General features: G+C 46.3%; 2 protein-coding genes across 2 annotated transcripts in view; both read left to right on the forward strand.

Moving 5' to 3' along the window:
- Positions 1-12,510, forward strand: part of trpa1b (transient receptor potential cation channel, subfamily A, member 1b) — a 29,664-nt gene extending 17,154 nt beyond the window's left edge. Inside the window, exons 15-30 of the mRNA XM_056583843.1 lie at positions 1,774-1,938; positions 3,011-3,125; positions 4,247-4,413; positions 4,928-5,018; positions 5,274-5,333; positions 5,669-5,773; positions 6,050-6,120; positions 6,318-6,474; positions 6,917-7,006; positions 7,782-7,951; positions 8,053-8,182; positions 8,383-8,565; positions 8,708-8,776; positions 9,050-9,151; positions 10,618-10,739; positions 11,840-12,510. Of these exons, the coding sequence (XP_056439818.1) occupies positions 1,774-1,938; positions 3,011-3,125; positions 4,247-4,413; positions 4,928-5,018; positions 5,274-5,333; positions 5,669-5,773; positions 6,050-6,120; positions 6,318-6,474; positions 6,917-7,006; positions 7,782-7,951; positions 8,053-8,182; positions 8,383-8,565; positions 8,708-8,776; positions 9,050-9,151; positions 10,618-10,739; positions 11,840-12,056 (2,014 nt within the window). The 3' untranslated portion in view covers positions 12,057-12,510. The remainder of the gene's footprint in view (positions 1-1,773; positions 1,939-3,010; positions 3,126-4,246; positions 4,414-4,927; positions 5,019-5,273; positions 5,334-5,668; positions 5,774-6,049; positions 6,121-6,317; positions 6,475-6,916; positions 7,007-7,781; positions 7,952-8,052; positions 8,183-8,382; positions 8,566-8,707; positions 8,777-9,049; positions 9,152-10,617; positions 10,740-11,839) is intronic.
- A 2,321-nt stretch (positions 12,511-14,831) lies between these two features.
- Positions 14,832-15,972, forward strand: LOC130376919 (transcription factor 21). The gene is made up of 2 exons (XM_056583844.1): positions 14,832-15,516; positions 15,880-15,972. Exons 1-2 carry the CDS (start codon positions 15,100-15,102, stop codon positions 15,970-15,972), a joined length of 510 nt encoding a protein of 169 aa, XP_056439819.1. The 5' UTR covers positions 14,832-15,099.
- Positions 15,973-16,109: the final 137 nt, after the last annotated feature.

Below are 16,109 nucleotides of genomic sequence, written 5' to 3' on the forward strand. Positions count from 1 at the left end.
GTGAATATTTTTAGATTTATGTAATTAAAGATCAGGAGGGGGTTCGGCCTCTCGGGAAAGGACCCCTACAGGTCCGGCTTTGAACGTTTGTGGTTCAGAACCAGAACGGCTGGGAGTCGAACGCCCTTGAATGAGCCATTTAATGAAAAAAAGGCTAAATAAAGTCTGCCTTGTTGATGTTCCTTATATCTTGCTGATTCATCTCGGATGATGTGAAAGTAGGATAGTCGTTTGAGACTTTGGAGTCTTACATAGAGCCGCGTATCAAAACTTGAACTTTTTAAAACCTTTGATTTCAACTTACATTAGCCTCGCTTAAATATTCTCCTTGTCTCTCCTTTCTCTTAGCAGACCAAATAAATTCAGAGAAATATAGAACATCACTGGTTTGTTTGAGTCTTGCATGGTGGGTCGGAGGCAAACTGAATTTTGTCTCCTCTGTTTGTCTGGCACATATTTCGGAATTGACAATAAAGCTGACTTTGACTTTGATCGCTCGTGTGAATAAGCAGGGGAAAAAAAAGAAAAAACTGGAACAAAAGTGATTGTGCAGGTTCAACCACAGCACTGTTGAAGGTGAGGGTATACTTTATACTTGTAATATGGCGACACTTTTATACACTACATAGCTCCATGCAGTCACTGCTGGCTGGAAGGGAAGGGAAACTACATAATTTTTTTTTTCACAAAGTCCCTTTGGATCAAATTGTCTGAATGTGACTCTATATTAAATATAGCAACATTTTGTCTGAATACTTGGATTCTAAACATTCTATACTGCATTATGAAAAACCCATACACACATATTTTGTACATAAAAAAGGGGGGAACCAAAGGAAATTGAGTCCAGTGTCTGGGCAAACTGGAACCCAGCTCAGTATGGGCCAGCGTTAGCTTAAACTGACTAATTAGCGTTAGCTTAAACTGACTTTAATTCCCTAAAAGCTTTTCTTTGTGGAACTTTTCTTCAGCTGCCACCCATTTGGCCTTGTCAATCATAAAGATAAGAAAGACCCCCACATCACAAGAGGTGTATGAAATGACTTCAGCATTCATATTTTTTTCCTTCATTCAGTGTGCCATTTTTGTCCATAAAAGCTTTTTCAGAAAATGAATTGCCATGACATGCATCAATCGTTATCCTATCAATTCATCAACTCTGACAGAAGGGGATCACTGCAGTATAAATCATTAGGCGCGGCACATGTAATGGAATGTAGCAGATAGTGTAAAATGAATTGCCATTTAACGTTACAGTAATGGACGGCTCTATTATCACCACTCTAACAGAGATGGAGGGCAGATGAAGGCCATGGTATGATGAGATCAGGATTCAGATTTTCCGCACGACAAAAACAATAGCCAACGACGGCTTTTCAATGCCCTTCATCCAACGCATCAGTTTAATTCTCATGTCACTCCCTGAAAACAGACCTCCCTTAATGAGCTTCTGAGTTTGATAAAGTAAACTTTAGAGGAATTGTCCAGACAGTCCCAAAAGTCTGAAAACAAATTAACCACTAAGAGGGATAGATGGTGAGATAGAGATAGTGAGGGAGAGCAAGAGAGAGAGAGCAGGAGAGAGATTGAGACATTTAGGGAGTGATTGAGAGGGAACTATAGGCAACTGCCCTATCAATGTCAAGCATCCCATCAACACAAACAAATAAAGCCCCTCTCCATCTGCCTCCAACCTCACCTGTCGACCTCCTCCACCCCGGCAGAGCCTCCGTCCTCCGCCTCATCCATCACCCCCCTCCTTCTCTCCGTCAGGTACGGGCGGATCAATACCTGCCACCGCCTCCTGGAGACCATCACGGACTCCCGGCTGGTGAACGAGGGCGACGAGGCGGGGCTCACACCGCTGCACCTGGCCTCCAAGGAGGGCCACACCCAGGTGGTGGAGCTGCTCCTCCGCAAGGGGGCGCTGTTCCACAGGTAGGCCCCGATGCACCTCCGGGTACACCACCCGGGTACACCACCCGGGTACACCACCCAGACACACCACCCAGACACACCACCCAGACACACCACCAAGGTACACCACCCGGGTACACCACCCAGGTACACCACCCGGATACACCACCCGGGTACACCACCCGGGCACACCACCCGGATACATCACCCGGGTACACCACCCGGGTACACCACCCGGATACACCACCCAGACACACCACCAAGATACACCACCCAGACACACCACTAAGATACACCAACCGGGTAAACCACCCGGATACACCACCCGGAAACATCACCCGGGTACACCACCCGGGTACACCACCCGGATACACCACCCGAATACACCACCCAGATACACCACCCGGATACACCACCCGGGAACGCCACCCAGATAGACCTACCAGATACACCAACCCGATACAGCACCCTGGATTCACCACCCGGATACACCACCCGGATACACAACCCAGATACACCACCCAGATACACCACCCAGATACACCACCCAGATACACCACCCAGATACACCACCCTGATACACCACCCGGATACACAACCCAGATACTGCACCCATACACACCACCAAGATACACCACCCAGATACACCACCCACATACACCACCTGGATACACCACCCGGATACACACCCTGATACTGCACCCAGACACACCACCAAGATACACCACCCAGATACACCACCCAGACACACCACCAAGATACACCACCCGGATACACCACCCGGATACAGCACCCCGATGTTCGAGGCCACAACCTTCTTTTACTCCCAAAGTATCCAAATATTCAAGATATTCTCAAATAGTCATACCTTCATGGCTTTTCTTTTTCATAAAGATGCAAGTGTTCACTGAAAACAGGGAATACTGTACCAGTAACGACAGAGAAATGTTGATCATTATCTTTTTTTGACATTGTTATGAAAAAGTACCTCAACCTCTTGGTCCTGAAGTCCTGGTATGAGCATGTTTGTAATCCTTGGCCTAATGCGTCTGAATGATGAGTGAGCTGCCTGCTCTGAATCTGTGGTCTGCAGCGACTACAGAGGATGGACCTGTGTTCACCACGCGGCCAGCGAAGGATACACGCAGACTCTGAGGATTCTACTGTCTGCCAGCACCAAGCTGCTGGACAAAACCGACGAGGACGGGGTAGGCTCTACGTGCATATATGAAGAACTCTTCAGTGTTCAACTTTGAATATGGTGGGCTACTAGGCTCTCTATAGATGGATGAACAACTCTTCAATGTTCAACTTTAAATAGCCATACCCCTATATAAGGTAGGTCTTAAGAAAGCATTCAACAGTGTGAATGTGAATCACGCCAAAGAAGACCGCCTGTCATACATAGCCACAGCGATGAACAGAAGCAGACTTTCTGTTCTGACACGGCGACCTTCACGTTTATTGATCTTTTTAGTCTTTAAACCAAAACGGTTTTGTGATAAGTAGAGATACAGTTTGTGTAATTCATGAGTGAGTAGGGGTTAAACATCTTGTTCAAGGATGCATTTTTAAGTCAAGTGAGTTCCATTTTATTTGTTTGGCCATTAATCTGAGTTAGAGTCTCAAAGTGCCTCACAGGCCATGTAATAGGAAAGAAAAATAACTCCCTTAAGTATGAAGAAGGAACCTTAGGAAGGACCACAGAATGGGAGATCCCTCTCCAGTGGTAGTTAGGAGTGCAATGGGTGCCATAAAAGACGTGCATAATAGCATAAGCAAACAGTTGAAGTAAATTAGAAATAGAAAATTGCCCACAGTTAGCTTGGGGCGCCCCGGGATTCAGACCTGCTGGGATTACAACTCCTCAACCAATACCTGAATATCTCAGACATACGGCATATGCTGTTCCTGAACGGCATATGCCGTGGTATGTCAGTGGTCGCGGTGGCACATGCCAGAGGCCAATAAACGATCTTGGCGTCTCTCGACATACATACATACATATATATATTAGGCCGGCAGAAATTAGCGTGAAAATAAAGCGTTTATGCAATCTTACTTTAATTCGATTGATAAAAATGGACACACTAACGCAATTACATTTGACAATTTACAACTCCCAAATCTGTGTTGTTCCGTCAGTTTCATATTCAGCCCACACTATTTTTGGCTTATCAAGTACATTTGGTATGAATGATAATGTTCACTCAAAAAATGTATTAATCGTGAGTTAACTCACCTATACCGTCCAATTAAACGTGATTAAAATGTTAATGGTTTGACAGCCCTAATATACATACATATATACATCTCCCTATCCCTGCAGAACACAGCTCTGCACATCGGAGCCAGGGAGGGACATGTGTCGGCTGTCCTGCTGCTGCTGTCGCGCGGCGCGGAGATCGTCCTGAGCAGGAACCAGACCTCCTTCCTGCACGAAGCGTTGCTTAACTGCCGGCAGGACGTGGTCAACGCCGTGATAGACAGCGACAGGTACCAGCCCCCCGCCCCCAGAGTGCCCCCCAACCAGCCCCGCTGGGAGCGTTCCTCCCCAGTGAGATCAGGGCGGTACGGGGACACGCCCGGCCCCGGAGCCCCCACGCTTCAGAGATGGTGTCACGGTGTAACAATAGACGCTGTCTGACTTTATCGTCTTTTTGGTGCATTTTTTATTATGCCAATTGTAGCCTAACACTTCATACTACTTAATGGGTGATTCCTGCTAATCCTCAGAAAATAATCCAATTACTGAGATCAGGATCTTATGCAGGGGCGATTTAAGACCCCAATTACTGGGGCTGAAGAAAACATTTAAATTCGAAGAAGTTAAAATTGTCAATGAAAAATGTGACAAACCACTTTTATATAGGCTTCATCCAAACTGACCTTATACCAGTAAAACCCATGAAAGCTCTAAACCCCCTTAAAAACCTAAAACCTAGAATCGCCTTTGTTCTTATGACGCCAACCACCACGCAAACTACTTCCATCTTCCTCGTTGCCCCAGATGTACGGAAGCTTTGAGGCTGTTCAGCCCCGCCTCTTCCCAGCAATGCCCCGTCCTGGACATGATTGAGATTCTGCCTGAGAGTTACAAGGTGAGCTGGCTGTAGGATGGTCTGAAGGACCAGTGTATAGTCGTGGTATACAGGGACTATATGTTTAGGACACATATGTATAGTGTTCGTATACAGGGACTATATGTTTAGGACACATATGTATAGTGTTCGTATATAGGGACTATATGTTTAGGACACATATGTATAGTGTTCGTATACAGGGCCAATGTGTATAGGACAGATATTTCTAGTCATTTTATTAAGGGACTAACGGATTCTCTTTCTGTTCACCAGTACCTGTTGGATCGCTGCGTGAGGGAATCGGATGACGACCCAAACAGCCCGGAGTTCACTGTATTTGAATGAGATTCGTATTTATAGTTATGATACACACAGAATTCACCGTAGTTCAATGAGCATCATATTTATATTTATGATACACACAGAATTTACCGTAGTTCAATGAGCATCATATTTATATTTATGACACACAGAATTCACTGTATTTCACTTAGCATCTTATTAATATTAATGATAAACACGTGTGTAATGTGGGATACCATTGTTATTCTTTTTTGGTGTATTTAGAAAATATACCAACAATTTGCATTGATTTGCCTGATATGAATACATTCTCTAGTATGGTATCACCACTAATCCTTATCATTGCTATTTGTATCTTTTTACAGATTGAATACAATTTCCAGTGGCTCCAGGCGCCCATTTCCTTGAAGAAGATGGCTAAGATAACAGGACAGCCTGTCGCCAGAATCCAGCCACTGATCGCACTTAATGTAAATATCCAGTCTTCGTTTACATTTTTATTGTGCATATGAAGTAAAACACAATATATGTTCCTCTTTTTGTGTTTATACATAACCAAAATCTCACTAGAAAAATCTTATTTTATCTACGCTATGAGATTGGATGGCTCAGAATAACATTAAGATACTGTCTGCATGCCTTGGTATGAGCATAACACAAATGGCCTCCCTGTGAACAAGTGTTACTGCCGAGTGCACCAGATGAACAGAATGAACTTCTTTTTCCTTCTACCGATCTCTCCCTAGACTATGGTGAAATACAACCGCATCGAGCTCCTCTCTCACCCTGTCTGTCAGAAGTACCTCGAAATGAAGTGGTCTGTATCAGATACCATCGAATCCCTAAATCATTATCACATCAAGGTTGATGTTTTTAGTGCCTCCTTTATTGCCATCAATGTTCGGTCGGACTGGTCGGTGTCTTGGCTGAATGTCGTCCACCAACGTCGGTGCCAGTAAAGTACCAACCTCTCAGTGAACCCCGCCCCTGACCACAGCTCCCCCTTGTGCGTAGGGTGGCCTACGGAAGCCTGGCCCATGTGCTGAACATGGTTCTGTACCTGATGGGTCAGCTCCCTCTCACCTACCTCACCCTGGCGCTGAGGCCATCCGTCAACACCACCTTACCGGGCCAGCTGGATGTGGAGATGGTGCCTGTCTCTTTCTCCGAGGTATTGGTTAGAAGGGACCAACGGGCTCCAGGAGATGAGCAGACTGAGAGAGAGATGAACGGGTGGATCGGTTTTGGTAGAATGGGTTGTGCATTGGGCTCTCTCTGTGCAGGCCTTTTGTTGAAGTATCAGTATATCAGTGCATCGTGGAGCTAACACGATAATGCGTATCTATCCTTAAACCAGCGTGCAAATATTGAAGTAGTGGCCCAGGCGATGCCCCAATGTTTATTTCATCAATATTTAGCCATAATTGATTGAAATGAAATCGCCACAGTAACTAAACTGCAGGCAAAGCAATCACACCCCATTCCATCTATAAGATAAGATATGGATAAGCCATCAAGAGTAATGGACGCAGGTATGTGCTTCGCCACGGTGTGCAAAATCCCGCACTTCGTCAAGCGCTAACCTATTCCACCCCCCCGCCTCGTCTCTGCAGCAGAGCTTCTTCCTGTCGCTGTGCATGGTGATGGTGGTGGTCATGAACTTCTACGCCATAGGGAAGGAGGTGCTTCAGATATTCCAACAGGTACAGTTATGCAACAGACGTCGTTTCACAGAAGGGTGAAGTACACCCATGAATCTTTAATCCCCCCGTCGCCGGGTACGGGGGCTATGGGCCGGCCGACCCGGGAGCCGTCACGCTGACGGATGGCGAGCGAGCCCCCCGCTGATTGGCCCATCAGTAACTCGGGAGTCAAACGAATCAGATTCAAGATTTAACGTCAGCCCAACCCCCGCGATAGAGCTTTCCTTTGTTCAGTTTGGGAGTACCAGACTTAAATCCCAGTGGATCAATGATATGTGCCCATGATGAGTCTCATGATGATATGATCATTGCATGTTAATTCAATGTTAATGAGATCATAAAAATGGCTAAAAGCGCCTGTCATTTTATAGTAGCACGCTTTTATTTTGGTATTAGTATATGCTACACGTGAACCTCCTAAGATGGCGCAATTTGATTGGTTTGCTATCTCGGGATTTTGGGCAATATCCCATGATTGAGATCAGCTTAGGCTCCGTGAATAGTGGGGAACAGCTATCCCCCACTATAGCTATCCCCCAATAAAGCTATCCCCCACTATTCACTTTGCCTTCGGCGACATGTGAAAGCCAAAGACATTTTAACAGTGCCGTTGGTGCATCGTTCACAATGCGTTATACGTTTAAGTGGCTTTACAGATTTGTTTAGCTATTGATGTCTGTAAGCAAACCAAGCAAAGACAATAAAAATATGTCAGCCCTGTTTCATTGTGTTTCATTCCTTTCAAATAAACTGTTGTTTCTTTCCCACCTGCAAGCGCTGGAATTACTTCAAGGATTCGTCCAACCATATTGATTGGCTTGTGGCCTTTTTCTCGCTCGCCTTCGTCATTCCACTGGCCCTAAACGCCGAGGGGTCCCTACATTGGCAGGCGGGGGCAGTGGCAGTTTTCCATTCTTGGGTTTGCTTTCTGCTCTATCTCCAAAGGTAGGGTTGCTTGCTCAATTAAGATAGCAACGAATGCCTTTCGAAGACAGTGGAGGACTTACCTCTAGCTGGCTGCTGAATTGACGGTCTCGTTTGCCCAGGTTTGATCGTTTCGGTATCTACGTGGTGATGTTCGGCGAAATCATGAAGACCTTGGTCAGCATCGTGATGCTCTTCCTGTTCCTGATGGTGGCCTTCGGTCTGGGGTTTCACGCACTGATGCTCAACCAGGTAGGGAACCAACCAGAGCTCTCTGGGATCAGGAAATATCATCACAAACGAGCACAAGGAAACCACAACAAACAGACCTAATTAGGGGTTCTCACTTTTCACATCATGGAACAAATAAATATCAGTTGAAAGGTTGGTTGTGTTTAGGTTCCTGTTTGAACCGACATCCTGTAAGTCACCTCTTGTTTGTTCTCTTACAGAAAGAGTTTGCGACTGTGCCCTTGTCAGTCATTCAGATTTTCGTGATGATGATCGGAGAATTAAACTATGAAACCAACTTCTTGAAGCCGAACCTCGACAACAAACTTCCCTTCACTTTCCTGACATACGTGCTCTTTATTGAATTTGCTCTACTGATGCCAATACTGCTGGTGAATCTGTTGGTAAGTAGACTACAATATCAATATTGTATTGATTTCTGTACACAGGAAAGAATCTCGGCAAGGTACGCGAGGGGAAGTCTGAGCTCAACAGCCTCCAAGTTCATGAACATGAACTGATATTTCTCTGACCTTTGCCTCGTAGATCGGTTTGGCAGTCGGAGACATCGCAGAGGTCCAGAAGAACGCTTCCCTGAAGCGCATGGCCATGCAGGTATGTACGACGACGACGACGACGTATGTACGACGACGACGACGTATGTACGACGACGACGACGACGACGACGTATGTACGACGACGACGTATGTACGACGATGACGACGTATGTACGACGACGACGACGTATGTACGACGATGACGACGTATGTACGACGACGACGACGTATGTACGACGACGACGACGTATGTACGACGACGTGAAGCCATCTCCGCAGCATGGAGCGATATGGCCGCATGAAGGATAACATGCACATGTGTTCTCCTCAGATTGAACTCCACACGGTGCTGGAAGACAAGCTGCCCTATTGGTTCATGAAGCGCGTGGACAAGCCCTTCATCCTCAACTACCCCAACCGGAAGTGCTCCAAGGTCGGCTGAGGTCAACCCATTGTGCCATGCGATGATTACCTACTTGTACCTACTTGTTATTTGGGTAGTCAAATGTCCATGCAAATCGCGAACAGTGAATGTTGGAGCCATTTTGATATTTAAGTTTGCAAATAAATTTTAGTGATTAAGATTGATAACATTATTGAAATAATTATAATAATTAAGTTTATGAAATATGGTTTAATAGTATGGTGAATTATGGTTTACAATTACGTAATTTTATGTTTGAAATCTGAGTGACTGCCGTTTTCTGTCCGGCCAATTGAGCACGACGTCTGACGTTCTGACTGACAGATGTCAAATATATTGATGGGTTACCTATGACAAGGTTGAGCGGGAGTGGCAAAAAAAATTTCAACCGCGTGAATGCGATAGGGACATCTTTGTTTGTATTTTTAGTAATAAGGGAACAAATACATCGATCCATAATTCAAGACGCGCGTTGTCCGGATTTATCCGCTATCAGAAGCGGCCGCTGAAAGCTGCCACTGCAGTGAAGGCTGAAGGTCTTTGGATCAGGTTGCAGTTCCACAGTGGACCGTAGGCCCTTTACAGAGGGCTGTCATAGGTCATAGGGGAAACACAGGTGCACCCCCCCACAGTAACATCTGGTAGGTGGGTTGGTTTGATGTGTAGCTGTGTCAGAGTGTTGTTTATCTTCTATACTTCAGTCCATCACTGCTGCACTGGTCCACTGGACTGCACTGGAGCAGAGCCCACATCATTGGGACAAGCGACTTCTGTGTGGTTCCACGATGACACTTCTATGAAAAGAGTCTTTCCCATACACTGACAACCGGCCGCTTAAAAACAGTACAACCTGCCGCTTAAAAGCAGGACTTATCATTGTGTAGCATCTTATCCTAGCTGTCGTTGTAGTATACGGGGAATGGGTTAACGTAGTGATTGTTAGTGCTTGGCAATTGGTTCTAGGAACATCCTTACTGTACAGACAGCGCTATATGGTTGTTGCTCTTACTTCTGTCAAATGTACTTATTGTCAGTCGCTTTGGATAAAAGCGTCTGCTAAATGCCCTGAATGTAAATGAAAATGTAGCATAGGTCCCCATATCCGGACTGACTACCATGTTCCCGTACTCAGCGATTCAGAATGGTTGCAGATCTACTTTGACAGCGCTGAAGTAGCTGACCTGCGTCTTGATGTTCGCTCATCGAGGACTCATTGGTTTTCAATGCTCATCTGACAATACGTTCATCTCTGGCTCTTCCACATAACGTCTGTTTATTCGGCTCTCTTTTATTCTCCTCTCCGTGCTGTCGCTTGTCTTTACCCTTCTGAGTTCATCCTTCCCTCAGGGAATCTTCAATTGGTCGTTTAGGAGTTTTAATCAGGGCTTGTAAGCCCCTTGGAGACGCTAAATACTGTAAAAAGAGCCTTTCTAATGACCTCCACACGTCTTTGTCTGTCTTGGGTTTGTGCACAGAGCTACATTAATATGCTCCTGCAGAGGGAGGGGGAAGAGAGAACAGATATCAGGCCCCAGATGCCCAGCAAGTCAAGCCGCGCCAATCCTATCGAGAATGAACTCCAAAAGCAGAAGACCAGGTAAAGTATATTTATATCATATGTATATCCGTACATCATATGTATATGATGGGGTGGTTATGTGGATAAATTGCTGGTTTCGACAAGTAGAATATCTATCATTTGTTTTACTTTTTAAAGTTACTGTGAGGTTGGTCCTTAATCTGGTCATGAATCTTTATTGTATCGGAGCAAGATTTACTTCATCGTAGACATTTCTGGGGGAAAAGCAGATGATTTGATTTGGAGTACAGGGAGAGATTCATGCAGTGGTGTTTGTGATGCGTGAGCAGCCTCTAGTGGCCTTTAAATACAATCAACGGGTTTTAACGTTCAACTATTCTAGTACTTCACTGCCTCAAAGTTCGCTCACATATTATCGTTCTGAAAAACAACAAACATTGGGCAGGATTAGGGTGAAAGGTGTTGGTACCAATCCCTAGTCCACAGGTAGACTTGAGCCTAACCCCTATTGACTCATGCATGCATAAAACAAAACTTTTCGCTGTGTCTACCTCATCATTAAATAGTGCATCAATTCTAGCCTTTCTATTGTCGCAAATCAGACTTTAGATTAATAACTCAAGTTTGATTATTGAAGAGCTCTGATCTGGGGGAAAGGGGCATTTCACCTTCTTTTGCTTCATATTTCTGACCAATCATGTTGCTTGGGGCGTGGATCTATGAGCACGATCCCCTCCTGTAATCTTAATCCACTCCGTCCATGAGTTCTCTGAGGTAGATATGAAACAGAACCAAGGAGTGTAGCTCCGCCCTTTAAGGGGTCGACGTAGCTCCGCCCTTTAAGAGGTCGACGTAGCTCCGCCCTTTAAGGGGTCGACGTAGCTCCGCCCTTTAAGGGGTCGGTGTAGCTCCGCTCTGAGGGGTCGGTGTAGCTCCGCCCTCTAAGGGGTCGACGTAGCTCCGCCCTTTAAGAGGTCATTGTAGCTCCGCCCTTTAAGGGGTTGGTGTGCGGCCCCGGCTCTGGGGCGGTTCCTCCCAGAGGTTCTGCTTCAGCAAAAACATCTCTCCCCCTCCCTCCCTCCCTCCCTCCCCTCCCTCCTCCCCCCCCTCCCTCCCTCCTCCCTCCCTCCCTCCCCCCCCTCCCCCTCCCTCCCCAGGATGAAGGAGATGTCCTGCCTGCTGGAGAAGCAGCACGGCCTCCTGAAGCTCGTCCTCCAGAAGATGGAGATCACGTCGGAGGCTGACGAGTACGACGGGCCGGAGCACTTCAGGGGCCGGGGGGGCCCCCGCATGACCCCAGGCCCCCGGCCCCAGGGCGGCTCCAAGTGGATCCCGCTGATGAAGGCCCTCGACCGCAAGAGTTTGGGGAAATAGGGTGCTGCTGTGTGTGTGTTTCTGTGTTTCTGTGTGTGTGTCTCTGTGTGTGTGTGTGTGTGTGTGTGTGTGTGTTGTAGAATCTACAAAGTTAATAAACTTTGAATCACTGCCTTTGCCTTCGGGCTCTGTTCGTTGTTTTGGGAGTCAAACCGTTTCATGTTTTGATGTTTTAACGTTGATTAAAATTTAAAAAGGGCATTATCGTACATAACTGTCACTTAAATAAAATGTTGTTGTGGAATAAAAAGCACATTGTCTACAAAGCAAGGTGCTACATGCATTGCCTCTTTGATAAGCTATCGATACCGTCAGCACAATGTCAACTAATACTGTATTGTTTGTGTCTGAAGTAATCTCGTCGTTGAAATACCATATTTGAATGTCTTAACTTGTGCTGCATGTACTGTCTTTATTATATTTTAGTTGTTTGTAAACTTGAAGTTCTTGCTGCTGTGTGTCATTGAATCTTAATAAAGAATGAATAAAGCTTCTATTAAATGTATAACTAAATGTGTGTGCGGGTATTTCTGTTTGGTGTGTGCGGGTGTATGTGTGTGCGTGAGTCCTAAACTGGAGATCTCTATTTTGTGTGGCTATGGTAATAGTGGTTTTGGGTATAGTGCATTCTGGTAATGCATTTGTGGTGTTTCCAGTAGTTCATTCTGTTAGGGCGATTGTTTTGGCTTTCCCATAGTGCATTCTGAGGCGTAGTACTTAACCCTGTGAGAAATAGTAGTTAACCCACCCTAGCTTTACACGCCACAGCTGGTCCACTAGTAACCATGGGAACCACAGGGCAAAGCCTCTGACATCATCGCCTTGCACCTGTCGCTCCGTCTCCCTCTGTCGTATGAGTGAACGTGGGGGGGGGAGGGGTGCTGATAGGGGGGTCACGACCTCTGCAAGTGTACGCTGATTGACGAATGCGTACTCTCCCTTCAAGTCCAGATTCCAGTGTTTCTCCTCAGGACTTCTGGCTGAACTGTAATGACTCCTGCAGCCGACACAATGACCGTGTGGCCGTCCATTACGCTTCCAGATACCCTCGTGGGCTTGGTTTTAAGCGGGGGACATGTGCGCAGAATGACTACTGCTGATGCGTGCCACTGTTTCAGTCTCACTGCCTGACCGGAGTCTGTATTTCGGCGTGGAGTAGAAGGAAGTGAAAAACTTCTTTTCAGACTGGCATCTGAAAAGAAGAGTCCATTAATCACACGTATCATTCTGAGCGGCCAGGTCCCGGGCCTCAGTGTGGATAGTGTTCTGGGAGCGGACAGATGGTGTGACAGGGAGTCGGACGGACAGAGTGTCTGGAGGTTTTCTGAGCCTGATACCGGAGGCGTTGGTTCACTATCTCAGACCCGAGGCTGAGCTGGCCTCAGGGCTTGAGGACTAGTTTCTCTATTTTCTTAACGTTTGAAATTACAGTGGAAGGAGAAGGGATCGTGGGGAACTTTGGGAATGTGGCTCTGGATTAGGGAGCATTCCGGTCCCAGGGACGGAGGGAGAATAAGGACCTATAGAGCTGTGGCGCTCGGACATATAGAACAGACACAGAAAACTAAGAATGGATTTGCTGCACTTTCAAAACATATGCTTTCATTTTTAAAAGACAGTTTAAAAGTATATAGAAGTATTTCAAGTTGATGATCTGCATTCTTAATAAACTGCATGATAAAAATAAAAGATTTGTGTCTACCCTGATCATGCCTGGGGTAGTCCAGGGCTAATACCAATTTGCTTCTGAATGTCATATCTACTATGAGTAGCAATTCCAAAAATATGGATTTGATCGAATGGTCATTTGGATTTTCTTTCAAACTCCCTGAGGCAAATGTCCTCAAATCGAGGGTGAAATCGTTCTGGAGTGACTGTGTCTGTCCGGGAGTGTTTCACAGTGTGCAGGTTGGAGAGGCAGTGTCACACCTAAAGAAGCAGATAGGACTCCTGAGTGTCGCAGGATGTTCCTAACAACGAACCCCAGCTGATCTCAGCCCTGGCTCTGGGAGTCGACGAGGATCACGGTAACCATGGTTTCTGCCTCCTCTGTTATGAAGGTGGTGGACGTCATCGGATCAATAACACTGTGAGAAAAAGGAGGGAATATATGGCCTTAATGGTGAATCAATATTACATGAATACAGAATGTGCCCACCGCACGCTGCCCCAACACACGCACACACGGACACACACAAACAGACGCACACGCACACGCACACATGGCCACGCCCTTGTCATGCCAGCGGTCCAGATGTCATGGGAACGGCGGACAGCTGTGTGTGTTGTGTTGGGGAGGCAGCGGGAGAAAAGGTCTCTCTGCATCTGCTGAAACACAATCCCTCTGTGAAACTGGCGAATGGATTAGGGCCACTTTTGATAAGGTCATAAAGACATTTCTATTAGTGAAACTCTTCCATTTGTGGGAGAGGGGGGCCGCGGGGGGGGGGGGGGGGGGGTGCACCGCGGGGCGAAACATGTCACTTGTTTGTAGTTTACGTTTGATTCAGTATTTGTAGTCCTCCCGTGTGATTTATCCCCCACGTCATGGGAGGGATGCAGCCATTCGCCTGATTCATGGGCCACAGATTGTCTTATAGTCAGCGTGAGGAACTGTTCCCCAGTAACTCTGGCTGAACTATAAATCCATGCAGGACTTTGTGCAGTTACACAGTGAATACCTTAGAGTCAAGACCGTGACAAACACATCACATCCCCAGTTGTGGTCAACTTGTATGAAGGGGCTAGGTGGTCCTCAGAGGAAAGGGGTGGAGATAAAAACAATAAGCTCATGCCAAGTCCAGGGCACTTAATTTAGCCATATAAGCAAGTGTGTAGCTTCCAGTCCGGGGTGACAGAGGCGACAGTCAAAGATGATTGCTTATGTTTTGGCTATTTAATATATTAATATTTACATATTTTTTCGGACAAATCAAACCAAGCCTAGTTCAGTTTTGCATTGACAGTTGTCTTAAAAGGGAAACGGTTTTCTTTTTTTTCTTCAAGGCAACAGACATCTGCTCCAAGCACAGGTGGCACCGTCATGTCCACCGGCTCAATAGCAAGTGATGCTGAGGATTTTAGCCCGTGTCAGAGAAGGACCACGCGGGGAACCGACTATCACAACTCTCACCGCTGCACTGAAGACGACGAGGAGGAGTTCGACGATCGAGTCCACGGGAAGGCCAAACCACAACCGACCACGGCGCAGCTTTCCAACGCACCCCAGAGAGAGAGTCGCCAGTGTCAGAGGAACGCAGCCAACGCCAGGGAAAGAGCGCGGATGCGGGTGCTGAGCAAAGGGTTCTCCAGACTCAAGACCACCCTACCGTGGGTGCCGGCTGACACCAAGCTGTCCAAGCTGGACACGCTGAGGCTGGCGTCCAGCTACATCTCCCATCTCCGACAGCTGCTGCAGGACGAGCGCTTTGAGCGCAGCTTCGTGCATCCCGTCAACCTGGTAGGACGCGGGGCCTTTGCTTTGACATCGTTCGTTTTTTAAAGAGACGCTGAAAGGAAATGCGTTGGGGCTAATTTAGTTTATGGAATAGCGATATTATTGCATGAATACTTAATACCTAGGCATGATTGATTGATTAGGCTATTTATATTAAATAAAAAACACGATAAATAGGTTGCATATAGGTTGAATAATCACAGGAGAGGTATATTTATTTCGTTTTAAATCGTAGGCGAGGTAATAACCTCTTATCTATATCATTATAAATCTTACTTTAATCTCACTTTTTCCACTATAAACCATTCTGAGTTGAATTATTATTTTTTGTCATAAATCTCACTTCCCACTCTCCTGTGCTCCCAGACTTGGCCCTTCGTGATGTCAGGGCGCTTAGAAGAGAAGGAAGACAACATCATGACTTCAGCTGGCCGGACACTCTGTGGAGCTTCAGCATAGAGATACTTTGTCTCTGTCTATCTCTCTCTCTCTCTCTCTCTCTCTCTCTCTCTCTCTCTCTCTCTCTCTCTCTCTCTCTCTCTCTCTCTCTCTCTCTCTCTCTCTCTCTCTCTCTCTCTCTCTCTCTCTCTCTCTCT

This window comes from Gadus chalcogrammus, chromosome 23 (genome assembly GCF_026213295.1).
Source record: "Gadus chalcogrammus isolate NIFS_2021 chromosome 23, NIFS_Gcha_1.0, whole genome shotgun sequence".
In the NCBI taxonomy this organism is placed as follows: domain Eukaryota; kingdom Metazoa; phylum Chordata; class Actinopteri; order Gadiformes; family Gadidae; genus Gadus; species Gadus chalcogrammus.